Raw genomic sequence first — 15,763 nt, 5'->3', positions numbered from 1 at the left:
ACGACGAGTGAAGGCCGCCAGTAGATGTAGATTTTAAAGAGCGAAACGGGTGCATTCATTTGCCTTTAACGTAACAAAGATTAGCTAGAGCTTCATGGCCTGGGATGCTCCAGGAAACCTAGAAAGTCCTCATTGTCTTCGTCTCTCTTTTCGAGGTGTGTTCTTCTTTGCTTGTGTCGCTTTCCCTATGTGGCAGATTAATGTCCTCTGCTGAAGATCTTGTGCCTCCATAATCGCTGAAGCTGTCTCGTCATCCTCGTTCCCAGACGTCACGCCCCAGTTATTAGCAAGGCAGCGTTTGTAGCGCCAGTTTATGCAAGTATATGCTCGTCGAATATTGGACTATATGACTTGATCCGTGGAACATCCTGTCATTACGTGTTCTGAGACGTTGCATCCCTGTCGAAGTGTTTGAATCTGCGTCTTAGTCTTTGCCTTGCCTGTGTACCTCTCCGTGGAGGGGTTTGTGATGGCATGCGACCGTAATGCACTCCTAAGCCTCAGCTTTTCGCGTAATCGTTTTGACTGTCAGTATCCGCACTTTGGGAAGCAGTGCGCTTCCGAAAACTACTCCGCAGTGGTGAGATGAGTACACGGAGACCTGGTCTCGCTGAATACAAGATTCCTGTTCCAGTTTAACTGCTAGAACACTGCCATCGAAGCGCAGGGTACTTAAGGAGACCTCCGCTCTGGCTGGCCAACGGTAGCCGTGGTCAACAGCTACCGCCGCTGTGATCGGCTCATTTACCGCGAAGAAAACTCGACAAGGGACCACGACGTGATTGAGTGAGACACTGCTAACTGTAGTCTTCAAGAGGATTCTTGAATCGTTTTTGTTCGTCTTTTTGGGTTACGTTAAACTTGAAGCCTTACGGAAGTCAAATCAATCTGTCTAATTGCATGATGCAGCGTTTCATATTCAGTGTGGGCGAATGCCAGAGTGTGTGTGTCCTCCCGGAGTATTACTAGACACTTTATCGCCGTTCGTTTACAGTTTTTCCGTCTCTCAAACGAAGCATTTAAACGACTATGTTGTTGCATTTATCAATGATCTGTACTGCTTTTCTTCCATGCGTCTTCAGATCAGTGGTTCTCAACTGGTGGGTAATGGGCCAAAAATGAGTCACTTGTTGCCATTCTTATTGCTTTCCTTATCTCACTTTCTCTCCCACTATGTTTCCTACCAATCCTTTATACAGTCGTGTTGCAGTAAAGGCAGTAAATGCCAAACATATATCTTAATAAAAGGAATAATAATGCTAAGATATAGCTGCAAACAGCAATTAAGGGGCCAAGCGCAAAGAAGGAGCACCAGACCAACTGCAACGAGTGGCTAAAGAGAGTTTAGTCAAAAAATACAAGAAATAAAATCAAGAAATACAGTCACTACTAATATAATTTAATTGCTTTTCACGTTTGACACACAGTTGCAGCCTCAGAAGCAGCTTGGCATGATGCTAACAGTTTCAGCTTTTGATAACTTTTGCCAGCATGGTCGAATGATGAACTGAGCCAATCTTAGTGACAGTTAGAACAAAAGTAGGTTTTCAAAGAAATTCAAAATCACAGACCGCAAGTTTGACCGAATATGGTATAATTGATATCGCAAAATGTCACCAAATTTTTCAAAATTCAATTGAAATTAAATTTCTTTAAAAATTCGACCAGAATGAAACTCCTTGAGTACTGTCAGAGTGTGGTCCTGATGACACATACAGAGTTTTGGAACGATGCACTAATGCATTCATAAAATACAGCATTCAATGCCAAAATTCAAAATGGCCAATATGGGAATATTGGCCATCATTTTGTTTGGCATGAGGCACTGAATAAGAATAAACCAGTTTTTGGACAAATTCTTCAGAAGTTATTTGCAAAAATAGCTATTTTTTTATATCTCCTGACCAGTAGGTGACACTGTGGTAAAACCTCTGCATGTAGCCTCAGGGGAAGCTTATGATGGCATGCCAAGTTTGGTTGGAATATGCTAAAACGTTGGGCGAATACAGCCTAATTTTGTTGTGATCTTCATCAAATTTGTCAAAAAACAGACCATGAGTTTAAGAGGAGTAAAAAAAAAAAAAGGTTTTCAAAGGAATTCAAAATGGCAAACTGTTGAATATGGCATAATTGGTATTGAAAAATTAAAAAATTTTCACAATTCATTCAATATTAAATTTTGACCAGAAGGTGGTGATGTTCTGATACTTTTTGAGTAGCATTGAAGTATGGTCCCGATGACACACACGCTAATGCATTTGTAAAAAAATACTGCCAATATTGGGAATCATTGTATTTGGCATGAGGCGCTGAATCAGAAGAAACTAGTTTTTGGACAAACTCTTTAGAAGTTATGTGCAAAAATAGCCACTTTCCATATCTCCTGACCAGTAGGTGGTACTGTGGCAAAACCTGTGCATGTAGCCTCAGGTGATGCTTTTGATAACATGTACCAAGTTTTGTTTGAATATGCTAAAATGTTGGAGATATCCTCGCGCACAGTTTGTTGTGATCTTAATCAAATTCATCAAAAATCAGACCATTAGGTTAGGAGGAGTAAAGAAAAGTAGGTTTTCAAAGAAATTCAAATTGGCAAACTGCCGAATATGGCATAATTGGTATCGAAAGCATCAGAGTATGGTCCTGATGACATATACAGAGTAAATGTCTGTATATATACGTTAATGCATTTGGGGAAAAAATACAGCCAATATGGGAATATTGAGTATCATTCTATTTGGCATGAGATGCTGAATCAGAAGAAACCAGTTTTGGACAAACTTTTCAAAACGTATAAGCTAAAATAGCCATTTTTTCATATCTCCTGACCAGTAGGTGGCACTGTGCCAAAACTCTGCATGTAGCTTTAGGTGATGCTTATGATGACATTGACTGTGTTTGGTTTGAATATGTTAAAACGTTGCAGAGATATAGCCTCATGTCCCATTTGACCTGATTTTCGTCAAATTAATGCAAACGTTATTCGAGAACCATTTGGTTTTTCAAAAAGCTTTTAATAACTTTTTAATAAGACCAAAGTTTAGGAGAAGTAAAAAAAATAAAAAAAGTGGGTTTTCAAAGAAATTCAAAATGGCGAACTTCAGGTTCGACTCAATGTGGCTTAATTGGTATCCAAAAATTTCATTATAAAATTTTCGCAATTTATTAAAAATTTAATTTTGACCAGAAGTTGGCGCTGTTCTGATACTTTGAGTACCTTCAGAGTATGGTCCTGATGATGCATACATAATTTCATGACAAAGTGCTAATGTGTTTATAAAAAAAAAAAAAATACAGCATTTTTCAATTGTCGGATGATTAATATAGCCATTTTTCATATTTCCTGACTAGTAGGTGACGCTGTCCCAAAACTCTGCATGTAGCCTCAGGTAAAGCTTGTGATGACATGTACCAAGTTTGGTTTGAATGTGCTAAAACATTGCGTAAATATAGCCTCACGTCCAATTTGGCGAGATCTTCATTAAATTTGTCCTCGCTTCATTTGAGAATGGGTTGGTCTTTCAAAAAGCTTTTAATAATTTGTTACCAGCATGGTCTGAAGATTATCTCAGCCAGTTTTGGCAAAACCCATTACGTGTTTAAAAACGTGATTTTTTTTTTTTTATATATATATATAGAGAGAGAGAGAGAGAGAGAGAGAGTAATTAAAAAATCTTGAACAGTACAAATTTAGTTTGGGTATGCATTTGACTCAACATGAGAAATTTTCCTCTAAGCTTTACGGTTCAAAAGTTATTAGTATTACCTAAAGCATGTTTATGTTACAAACTGTTTATGTTATTATTCTCCTCTATCTGGGCCAAATTTCATAACTTTTTCTCAAGAAAACCTGCGCTGCTTGGCCCCTATGCATCACACTCTACATTGGTTTGGCACAAAATCATTAGTTGCTTGGTAGAATAACATCACATTAGTCAGATGCCAGCATGACTTCATCCTCAAAAGCAAGCAATTTATTCATGTTTCTTTGACCTTGCACATTTTTTGTGTACTTGGTACACTGGGTCAAAACATTTGATGTCTACAACAAAATCTGGGTCCTAAAGCAAAAACCAGTTGGGAACCACTGCTTTAGATAATATAGGAGATTGATTACTATGGTATGAAGCCAGTAAGCCGCATATACATACATTTAATCACAAAAATGCAAGTACACACTCTGATTTTACCTCTTCAAGGTCTTAAAACGGTTGTCTTCATCTGCAGAACATGACGATGGTACATTTACATTTGCCCTCAACCACTTTTCTATCCAAAGAGAATCGCATTACTGTAGCTATCAATGTATTCTTTATCTTATATAGCATGGATGTATTTATAACATGGCTGTGCTTCGGAGGGCTTAGTCCATTGGATGAAGACAATGCCCTCTGGTGTTCAAGAGTAGCAGGTCTGGCGTTTGAGGAATACAGCTTTGGAACGGCTCCGATCCTCAAGGGCTGCTTAATTTCACTCTATTTACAAATATAATATAAATTTTATAGTGAACCTATATACACATATTTTTCTACAAGCGATAGATTTATGTTATGGATTAGTTTGTATATTTACTTATATACTGTAAATGATCTTTTTCATATATAGGTACCATATTCAACATTTTAAGGGCCAAGGAAAGGTTAATACTTTCATAAGAATGTAGTCTATGTGAATGTCAAGGCTGTGGAAGGATGTTGTGTTTAAATATTTTTTTTTTGTCTGTTAACCTTTCACATTAACCCATCTTGAACTAACACTCACTCATCCATTTCTCCATTGACTGTGACTCTGACTGTTGCTTACTGATCTCCACGCGCAAAGAGTTCAATAGTTGAGAGATTTGTAAGAAGGGATGCACATCTAAAAACGTACACAGGACTTTCTGAATACTCTGGTAGCCCCAATAATTAATAACAATCGCAAGACATTGAACATTATGGGACCTAACCGGGTGGAAATCAAGAGCCTAAGTTAAACTAATATTAAACCAATATGGTCACTTCCTGGAGGATGATGTTATTAAGGACCACTAAAAGTATAGTTCAGCCAAAAATGGAAACTCTCCTCAGTTATTCACCCTTGCTATTAATGTCATTCAAAATCCAAAAGAAGATTTAGATAGATTTTTCTTCCTTCCATTAAAAGTCTGTTTCGCCAAAACTTTGACGCTTCATAAAGTTCATAAAACTGGAGCTTAACTGCTTGTGCCACCCATGAAAACAAACCTCGTTGGTTTTCACTTGCCAAGAAAGCACGTTTAAGCTTGTTTACCATATTTGATGTGCTTTATGTATTTGCGTTGATCAGTTACTACTTATACGATGTCTTGATTAACTTTTTGAAGCATTTATGTTCTGGCGCAATGGACTTTGAATTAAGGGACTGAATACTTTTAATAAAATTCTTTATTAGTTTCGAAGATGTATAAATATGGGTTTGGAAAGACATGAGGGTGAGTTAATGATGACAATTTTCATTCTTGGGTGAAATGCCCAATTAAGGACCCATTTGTGACCCTGGACCACAAAACCAGTCTTAAGTAGCACGGGTATATTTGTAGCAATAGCCAAAAATACATTCTGTTGATTTTTTTTTTTATATATATACCAAAAATCATTAGAATATTAAGTAAAGATATTGTTCCATGAGTGCATTTTGTAAGTTTCCTACCATAAATATATCAAAACTTAAATTTGGTTAGTGATATGCATTGCTAAGAACTTCATTTGGACAACTTTACAGGCATTTTTCTCAATATTTAGATTTTTTGCACCCTCAGATTCCAGTTTTCAAATAGTTGTATCTTAGCCAAATCTTCTGCTATCCTAACAAACTATTTTCAGATCAATTACAGTTGACCCTTATCACTGGTTTTGTGGTCCAAGGTTACATTTTATTTGAGATTTGTATATTATGGGTGCATTAAAAAATATACTGGTTAACCGGAATGACCTAGAAACCAATTATCAAATTGTATAATCCCAATAATTAGATACCAAGGTGGCCGATATAATGATATAGTCAAAATACAATTTAATGATTTGCATAACAGTTGTTTTACATAATATATTTCACATTTTAAAAGAATCAGAATGGAATAATATTTTAATCAATGACAAAAAAAACTGACGTGTTTATTACTGTTAGAACCATCACTGTCTGAATTGAGGAAAATAGTTGATAATAATCAAACCAATAGCACTAAAAACTGATATATTTGGGGCTTTCGCACCAGAGGAACCTTGTTGTAGTTCCTAGAACTATTGGCGGAAGTTCCTGCTTTTTTGTCGCATTCACACCGCAGTAACTAAGAACAGTTTGAATTCTAGAAACTCTGTTTGGAGGAACCAAATTAGCTCCTACTTCAAAGTAGGGTCTAAAACATTTCTTTAGGAACCTGCAGTGATGTAAGTGTACAATGATTGGCCACACGCATACGAAACACTGACTACCCGGCGTTTTAAAAAAGTAATGCAAAAATATTGACTCCTCGAAGGTCTTGTGTTCTTTTCTTAGTCTCGATGATATTTTACGCTACAGGTTTTCATTAGAAAAAGTTTCATTTCTTAGCCCAACTTTTTGCTCTATCAATCGTAACTTGTGTTTACATTCCATCTCCGTTATCTCGAAACCCACGACACAACAAAAACAGTTCAGATAATGATGTCCTCCATTCACCGGTTGTTGGCTTTTGTAAATGCCACGAATAAAGACGTCACTGTTGGATGCTTCAGTGTTCCCGTTCTCTGGGAACCACCCTGCTAGCTAGTTCCTACAACAGGGATGGGCAACTTCGGTCCTGGAGGGCCACTGTCCTGAAGAGTTCAGCTCCAATCCTAATCAAACACACCTGCCTGTAGCTGTCTAGTGATCTTAAAGTAGATGATTAGCTTGTTCAGATGTGTTTGATTAGAGATGGAGCGTAACTCTACAGGACAGTGGCCCTCCAGGACTAGGAGCGTATTAGTTTTAGGAGCTCCGTTTGGAGGAACTAAAGTAGCTCCTACTTCAGAATACCAGTACTGCAAGTGACGTAAGTGTACGATTATTGGTCAAACGCATACAAAACACCAGCTTCCCAGCATTTATAAAAAGCCATGCAAAAATATTTACTCCACTAGTATGGAAAATATTCCTACAACAGGGACAGGCAACTTCGGTCCTGGAGGGCCACTGTCCTGCAGAGTTTAGCTCCAGTCATCCTAATCAAACACACCTGCCTGTAGCTTTCTAGTTATCTTGATTGAAGCTTGTTAGACCTAAACTCTACAGGACAGTGGCCCTCCAGGACCGAAGTTGCCCATCCTTGTCCTAGAACCATGTCGTGCGAAAGCCCCAGTTGTGCATCCCTAATATTCAGGTCCCACATCGGTCATAAACGTCCCTCTCTGAGCAACTATAGACTGTAGAGCAGCTTTGAATTGAACAAGTCTCCAAACTGTCCCCCTCACTGTTTCGCAATTTCCTTGATCCTTCCAGATCTTGGAGTGACTCGGACACCTTCTTCTCCAACGACCGGAGCATCCTGACGCTCTCGCCAATGGAGGTCTCTCATTGTTAATGCACCAGCCCAAAAATGGACCAGCTCGTAGAGTCTGGAGACTTCTGCCCTTGACCCTGTCCCCGTGCCCTTATCCACTCACCAGCCAGACTGTCACACTTTAAAAAAGCTCACATCATATGTGGTCAGCAGCAAGGGACAGGAAGCGGCTCCTCCAAAAAAAACCAAAGGATTTGTGTGTCTTGAGTTTCCGCTGCTAGCAAACCCACAGAACTGTATGCGAAGGGCCGCCGTCTTTCCTGAGGAAAACGAGGGGGTCTGTTTGAAGCCATAATTCCCTTCTTTTAATTGCCTGATTTTCAAGGTATTAAAAGTGAGCGCGCTAGCTCGCAAACCTGTAGCCTCCTACCCTAAGATGCCTACCTGTACACCCAGCCTTTTGTTGAGAGTTGTGGATCGTACAGACTATCATGATGCAAGAATGTCGCGACAGAGTTCTTGAAGGAAACTCTCATATCAATCACTTTAACCTCCATCAGTCATGTGCCTGCATATTATTTCTGTTGTCATCTCTAACCACTGTCACCGGTTAATTTATCATTGTTGCTGTGTTCCTTGTTTTTCTGCTTGTGTTGCTAACCACTCATCACAAGCTGTTTGATTATTTTTCGTCCGTGTGTGTGTGTGCGTGTGTGTATTTAATCAAATGAAATTCATCCTACACGGGCCATGGGTTATTGCAAGGCCGGAGCATTGAGACAACCGTTTTAAACTTGCTTAGATCAACTATATTGAAGTTTATGATATCAGACTGCATGCTGCACTTGGGCCGATATGTCTCAATAACCCTGTAACAGAGGCCTAAGTCAACTGGGCCTAAATGCTCTCGACTTGAGGAGTCTAGTCTCGGGATTTCTCTTTATTTTTGCTGCAAAGACCGGGACCTCACAGGCGTCGGATGAAATCTGGTGCCGTGACCCGGGTGGAAGTTGGGAGTCCGATTTTATGGATGGAGTATGGTTACGTTATGAACTGTGGATTACTCTATTTTGGTACTACTTCTATCTTGTTTTTTTTTATTTGTATATCACTCTTCTCATGACTCCTAAACCGCGGATCATTACGGATCATTTCAAATCTTGTGTTGAAATCAATCGGCGCAAGTGTTTTGCTATATAATGTGTTCTCTTGAATTATATAGCAACGCAGTAAGCCGCTTGTTACTCAGAGACATTAGCAATAAGACTCAATCTAGACTGGAAATACCTGATCTAGCCGTGATGTCAATCATCCATGTTGCGGTTTCATCTTTTTTTGTGTAAACATATGTTCTTCTAATTGTACTCTCCTTACAGTGAATATGTTTAATTGCTGATGTTTATGAAAGTTCTATTTACAGAATAAATACCTTTATAAAATCTAGTGTTTTATGATTATTAGTATTCCACATTTGAGTCCCACACCATTTTTTTCCCAGTGCAATTGTGAACAATATTAACCAGTGCCAAAAGTGAGTAAGACTCAAGAGATATCACTGTGCTAAGCAGTTTTTCATGAGTGTGGCTCTGGCAGCACAAATGTTTGCAACTACTCTTTAAACAGCATGAAGTGATCACGGTTTTTCTCTTTATACTTCAGTGGTTTGGTGTTGTTGAAATGCAAATACTTGCAAATATGTTTAGTGGGAGATTCTCTCCAAGCCACAGTCATTTAGCAGTTAACCCGGATAATCAGCCAAGCATTTCAGACGGTGGACGTCCAGGAAAATGGGGCCAACAAACTCATCTTTATCCTCCAAACAATGACATCACAGTACAAAATAACAACAGGGGACAGCGAATAAAGAACCATTTACTTAGATAAACAAGAACCTTTCTGACTTTCATGTCAGAGGAAACCTCACAAATCAAACCCCAAAAATTGTAGAAACTTGAGTCAGAAATCTCAAGTCTGAACTAACTAGTAGCGCTTTCTTAAAGGGAAGCCTGGGTGTTGCGCATATATATATATATATATATATATATATAAGAATGATTAGATGGTTCAAGGCCAGTTAAAAACTGCTAATTTAATCAGAAATTGATTGGAAAGTCACTTCTCATTACAAGATCTTAAAGGCTTATATGGCTTAATATAATGTAAATGATGTCTCTTACTAAAATATGTAGTATAAAACACATGCAATATTGACGTTATTTAAAAAATGTGAATGGCGTAAATTGGTTGCACTCTGTTGCTATTTTTACCATAACATAACTTGGACAATAAAATACTGATACGATGACCGCAGCTACTGAAGAAGTTTATAGATGGTGATGGAAATAAGTGTAGGCTTAAACCAAATGGCGTACCATTGATTTTCCCCACAAAGTGTCCAAACACCCCTAGATATTGAGTGTATTCCCTTCCCCAGCTTTTAAGCTGGCCCTGAACCATCTAATCATTCATTATATATACATGTATATTTACAGTCAAGCCTGAAATTATTCATACCCCTGGCAAATTCTGACTTAAAGTTATTTTTATTCAAGCAGCAAGGTTTGTTTGGCCAGAAATGGCACAGGCTTCAAGTACAAGAGGCATCATTGTGGAAAAAAATATTTCTCCACTTTTGTTTACATTTGAACAAAACGTGTCATGTCCAAAATTATTCATACCCTTTGCAAACTGTCAGTCTTTGGGAAAATCCAAAGTTCTATACCATTCCAAATAGTCCACACTATTGTTAATAAAATGTTTTGAAGTTCCAGTGGCTACAGTGCAAAATATTATTAAAAAATGCGAGACGTTCCGCACTGGGAAAAATCTCAGAGGAACTTGGCCTTGGCCTCTTGTACATCGTCTTACTATCATTTGGGAGAAGCCTGTGTCATTTCTAATAAAAAAAAAGAAAAAAAAATTATAAATTTGGGCTTGTCTGTGTGTGTGTGTGTGTGTGTGTGTGTGTGTGTGTGTGTGTGTGTGTGTGTATATATATATATATATACACACCTACCTACATATATGTATTTGGACAATGTCAACATGACAATATGTATATTCGATTTAGGTGTTACAAATTAACACTGTTGATTTGGGATGCACCAATCCTAATCTTGCATACTTTAGGAACAGGAATTGAGCCTCAGTCACCTTGTGCACTGGAGAAACCAGCCAGTAATTTGGGTACAGGTATGTCCACCTGCACACTTCAAAATACCAATCCTCCAGTCATGACATAAATACTGAAGAAAGAGCAAAAACTACAAAAGTGCAACACAGGTAGGTCACGTCCCCCTCCAATTGGCCTCCGGTTTAACAACAAAACATGATCCAGAGACATTTATGAAAATTGAATGCATGATTCTCAAACATAGTGTGAAATCTCTCAACCCTGCCGTACTCTTTGATTTGAAGGGATAGTTCACCCAGAAATGAAAATTACTCCAATTATTCACCCTCAATTATCCTAGGTCTATATGACTTTTCTTCTTTCAAACAAATGCAATCAGAGTTTTACTTATGTCCAAGCTTTATTTATGACAGTGAATGGGTGTTGAGATTTTGAAACATAAAAAAATTCATCTGTCCATTATAAAAAGTGACTCCATGTTGCTCCGGTCGGTTATTAAAAGACTTCTGAAGCTTAGGCTACGCCTACATCCCATGTTTTTGCTAGAACGCCACTACGACATTTAGCGGAAGCTAGAGATTACAGTTTATAAAGTTTTAAATATGGATGTTTTTCTTACAAAAACATATCGATTCCGTACAGAAGGCCTTTATTAACCCACCAGAAACGAGTGAAGCACTTTTTATGATAGATGGATACACTTTATTGGACTTCAAAATCTCAACGGCCATTCACTGCGATTAAAAAAGTCTTGGCTCTTTTAAGCTTTATAATGTAACTCTGATTGTATTCGGATGGCTTGAGGGTGTTTATCATTTTTCAGTGAACTATCCCTTTAAATCTAAAGACATGATTTACCTCGTACTTCATCTGGATTACAGATAACGGCAGTTCAGCGAAATAAAACGCTGCATCTCCTCTGGGTGGCATTTCTACATGAGATTCTCATTTACTCTGCAGGCCTTGTGGTGTGAAATCTATTTAAGGATTGTTATGCTGACATCCTTCTTCATTATGATCAATGGCTGTTCATTAGCGCTCATATATAATTCAGACGAGCTGTTTCTATTTCAAGAGAACGGTCTTGTAGTTTTCATATGTGGAAGAATGACTGAGCCGTCTATTAATACGCAAATGCATTCGTAATAATATTCATGTTGAACTTTTAGTCAAGAATCTGGTCAAAGCGATTATGGCAGGATGCTAATGACCCCAGACACTTGATTGTGATTAACGACTCCTGACCTTTACAAAATCATCTAATTTATTTGAAAACATCAACTGGATAAATGTAAAAGCAATCAAAAGGGTGATTTTATAACTCGAATGAGATTTGAGGTTTAGCGGAGAAACCTAAATGTTAGGGACCATTCACAATTTGACATGTTTCAAACTATTCCTTAAGTGAATATACAACTTAAGCATTTAGTATTGCAAAATGAAGAAATGAGACCTGTAATACCTTGGTTCATTACTTGAAGCTTTTCTACATGGTCAATTTAGGGCCATCTGGTGGTCATGAAGATGAAGCGCACATCCTGTGTTCCATTACAGCTGCTAGACTATTCAACTATTTAATGGATTTTAAAGCAATAACAGTTATCAATGCTGTATTGTCATTTATATGTTACTAAAGTACTTAACTAAAAACTATGTAGATATATGTGTGTGTTTATCGAAGCATGAACATTACTGTTGTCCTCAAGCAGCAGTGTCAGGTTCCTGCAGTTCAGGACATCGAATCGTCTCCCGTTACCGGAGGCAAACGGAGAGAACATGTCTGCAACATAAGCTTAGGTTAACTTATCTTAAACAAGCTTCATGTGCCAAAACATATACTGTACCATCATGAACATGAAATCTCTCATCTCATTAGGTCAGATGAGTAAAGCATTGAAAAGACACTATAAGAAGGGGTGACTGGTTACACTTTGCTTACGCCAGCTTTCACGCTCACGGTCGGATTTGCTCACTCATCAGTGTTTATCCTGATGATTGGTAGTGTGTAGTATTACATATTATAGGTAGAGCACCAAAGTTTATATTCAAAGTTTATAGAGTATGAACAGCTGCAGCACCAGTCCTAAAGTCTTTGAGATCAATGGGGTTTATACCCATCAATCTTGATCGAAAACTGAATTATTGCGCCAGACTTCTTACAATTGATGCATAGAAAAAAAACTTTAATGATTAGGGTTAAGAAGTGTTCAGATTCTAAAGGTTTTCTTCAGTAGTCTAACATCAAGGCACCATATTTACCACAAATATCATAACTGTATTAAGCAATGCTTAATACACAGGAGTTTTCGTTATTCTTTTAGAGGTATGGGACAGTCAACAACACGGTTTTTTTTTTCCTTTCTTAAAATGCATATATGTATGTTTGTAGAAAGATGGCAAGTCATTCAGCCATTGATCTTCATCCATGATCATCATGGTATAAAAGAACCAGACCAGAACCACAGAAAAACCAAATTATTGGAGACTGAATTCCTCACAAACAAAGTTACAAAGGTGACTAGATCTTCTTACGAATGCTTCTAGTTGACTTGTTAAATCTCAAACTAATTTGTAGTGCTTCTTCAAGATTGTTTATTGAGCTTCAAGTCATCCATAGGTTCACTCTTCTCCAGCTCCTTCCTCTTCTTCCATCTCCACCAAAGCTGCGTGACGGTTAGCTTGTGAGCCCTCCTTGAAGAACACCTTCTTGATGACTCCTGCTTTGGGTGCACGGATGGTATGCTGCCCAGAAAGACAAAGACCTGGTCAGGTGCAATATAGACATAGACTACAAAGTGTCCCGAACAAGACAATGGCAGAGCCTCACCTCCATTTTCATGGCAATCATAACCATTAGAGGATCTCCTTTCTGGACTGTGTCTCCAGCCTTGACTAGAACCTACAAACAAGGGCAAGTTCAAGATGTTACACTTTGGGTTCCATGTAGATGATGTGATTTTTGACTGGGGTCTTAAGTACCTTTTCGATAGTGCCTGTCATGGGTGCAACAGCACCACCCTGTGCACTGGAGCCACTAACACCAGCCAGGAACTTGGGCACAGGTACGTCCACCTGAGCACTTCCCTCCTAAATAGGAACCAAAACAAAACGCAAAAGCTCATGAATAGTCTTGAATTGATGTTAACGTGCGAAAGGGCGAAAGAAACCCACCATAGAGAAGATGTGTACGGTGTTGTCCAGAATGACTAGTTTGGGTCGGGACAGCACTCCATTGACGGAGCAGCTCAGGTAGGTCACGTCCCCCTCCATCTGCAGCTGCCCTGATACGTGAAACACCTGCCCTCCGGTCTAACAACCACAAATGAGCCCAAGATGTGTGGAAAATCATGTTTAGTACATGCACTTAATTTAAGACTGTGAAATCTGTCAAACAACCCGATGTGATTTTAATTTGACAGTCCAAAACATAAAATTTACCTCCATACTGTATGTCCCATCTAGATTGTATGTAATGGATAATGCCACTTCTGCAAAAGATATAATATTTATGATTTAGTAAGTTAGCTTGAGAAAGTCTCTCAACTCTACAAACTCAGGCCAGACCTTCAGTCTGATCTGACACCAGTTGCTCTATCTTTTCTAACTGATCCGACTTACGGTTTTCCTAAAAATGGCGATTAAAACTGGGAAAAATCCCATACGCTGCGTCCGAAATCGCATACTACCCTACTATATAGTACGCGAAAAACAGTATGCGAGGCGAGTAGTATGTCCGAATTCATAGTATTCGAAATTCAGTAGGCGAGAAGTACCCGGATGACCTACTGCTTCCGGCCGAATTCTGTAGTACGCACACCATGGACACTTTCCTATCCCATGAGGCTCCGCGAGAGGAGGCGTCACATTCGAAAAATGGCGGAAAGTGGAGACGCGGCTCTTTTCAAGTGTAAGTACTTCAGGATAAAACGTTGTTTATTGTGATTAAATTACACTTGTTTAACACAATCTAAATAAACGGATGACTTATTGAAAGTTTAAACATTGTAAATCGATGAGGTGAGTTCGTGAATCGGCTGTAAGAAGTTGTTTTGTACATCAGCTTGTTAACAGCTTTTTTACGTAGACATTAGTTGTTAAGCAGTTTAATGAGATTAGAAAATTAAACGAAATTAAAACGATTTGTTTCCTTTTTACTAGTGTTCATTTTTAGTTTATATTTTGTTGGTTGCATATCAAGCTAGTAATAAGTAACGTTATGCTTCAGCTTGTCAATGCAAGTTAGATTGATCATTGCTAATGATTACTGTTTTGACATTACAGGGACTGATGAACACACTCGGCTCCTTATTCAGTGGAGAGTGGCGAGTGAAACCCTCTTCATTGGAAGGAGAAATGCTGCCATTAAAGGTTTTGAGTAAGTAAACAAATTACGTAAAATGTCCTTAAATGCAGGTGCTGTTGAAACTGAATGTAGTAACTTACACACTAACACTTCAAGCAAAGGTTTTACTGCATTACTTTTAATGCTTGATTTCTGTGGATTTATTGATTTATCGTGGATTTCTTATTGATTTTCTATCTTTTTTATTTTATTTACTATATAATTTAAAAATCCTTGTGTATATATACTGCATTAAGCTATGATTAAATGTAAATGTATCATAATTTTGCATCCTAAGCACTGATTAGTAGTTTTCCCTTTAACTTTTCATAAAGTTACTTTCATAAAACTGCTTTTTCATCACATTGCCAGTGGCAGTAAGCAAGAGGGATGCACACAGAAGCTATGCACTCACTTCCACCTCTCTCTAACTACTACTGCATTTTTTTAAGCATCACAACACCCTGTGGGCTGTGCCCACCCACACACACCTAACTATTTACATATTAACTAGCTAAAGACAAGCTTAAACAATGTCAATCTGAGAACAAGAACTGATTTGCAAAGTCTTAACCTCTTAAATTGTCTTACAGGTAATCATGCTCATGAAGAGCCGGCACACAATTGTCTGGTGCGGATTCTGTACAGGCTCTCTGTACGGGGTGATGAGGCAGATAGGCGCGCTCAAACAGGGATACCCACCATCTCCGAGGATGCATTTTCCTGCAGGTGGATATAAGCGGCCAGTGTAAACAGGGCTGTTCTTAAGCACCATCATGCAACGACCCAGGATACTCAACAAAGACAT

The 15,763-nt window shown here is 38.4% G+C and overlaps 2 protein-coding genes across 2 annotated transcripts in view; one reads left to right on the top strand and one right to left on the bottom strand.

Moving 5' to 3' along the window:
• The window catches only part of atp11b (ATPase phospholipid transporting 11B), a 100,371-nt gene extending 91,452 nt beyond the window's left edge, over positions 1–8,919 (top strand). The window contains exon 30 of the mRNA XM_073844780.1: positions 7,480–8,919. Within this exon, the coding sequence (XP_073700881.1) occupies positions 7,480–7,561 (82 nt within the window). The 3' untranslated portion in view covers positions 7,562–8,919. The remainder of the gene's footprint in view (positions 1–7,479) is intronic.
• Positions 8,920–12,775: 3,856 nt separating this feature from the next.
• Positions 12,776–14,519, bottom strand: LOC141339119 (methylcrotonoyl-CoA carboxylase subunit alpha, mitochondrial-like). Its single transcript, XM_073844751.1, has 5 exons — positions 14,052–14,519; positions 13,785–13,922; positions 13,593–13,700; positions 13,441–13,512; positions 12,776–13,355 (listed from the first exon to the last, which is right to left on the bottom strand). The coding sequence occupies exons 1-5, from the start codon at positions 14,055–14,057 to the stop codon at positions 13,233–13,235; spliced, it is 447 nt and encodes a 148-aa protein (XP_073700852.1). The 5' UTR covers positions 14,058–14,519; the 3' UTR covers positions 12,776–13,232.
• Between the last annotated feature and the right edge of the window lie 1,244 nt (positions 14,520–15,763).

Source organism: Garra rufa, chromosome 7 (assembly GCF_049309525.1).
Source record: "Garra rufa chromosome 7, GarRuf1.0, whole genome shotgun sequence".
Classification (NCBI taxonomy): domain Eukaryota; kingdom Metazoa; phylum Chordata; class Actinopteri; order Cypriniformes; family Cyprinidae; genus Garra; species Garra rufa.
Note: the sequence above shows the minus strand (reverse complement) of the source record. Positions and strands in the feature narration are given on the sequence as shown.

What these genes read in the sequence shown, in the direction of transcription:
- LOC141339119 (XM_073844751.1), bottom strand. An exon ending in CCGTACACATCTTCTCTATG is followed by an intron (nt 13,701 to 13,784) that starts GTGGGTTTCTTT and finishes GTTCCTATTTAG; the next exon opens with GAGGGAAGTGCTCAGGTGGA. An exon ending in TGACAGGCACTATCGAAAAG is followed by an intron (nt 13,513 to 13,592) that starts GTACTTAAGACC and finishes CCTTGTTTGTAG; the next exon opens with GTTCTAGTCAAGGCTGGAGA.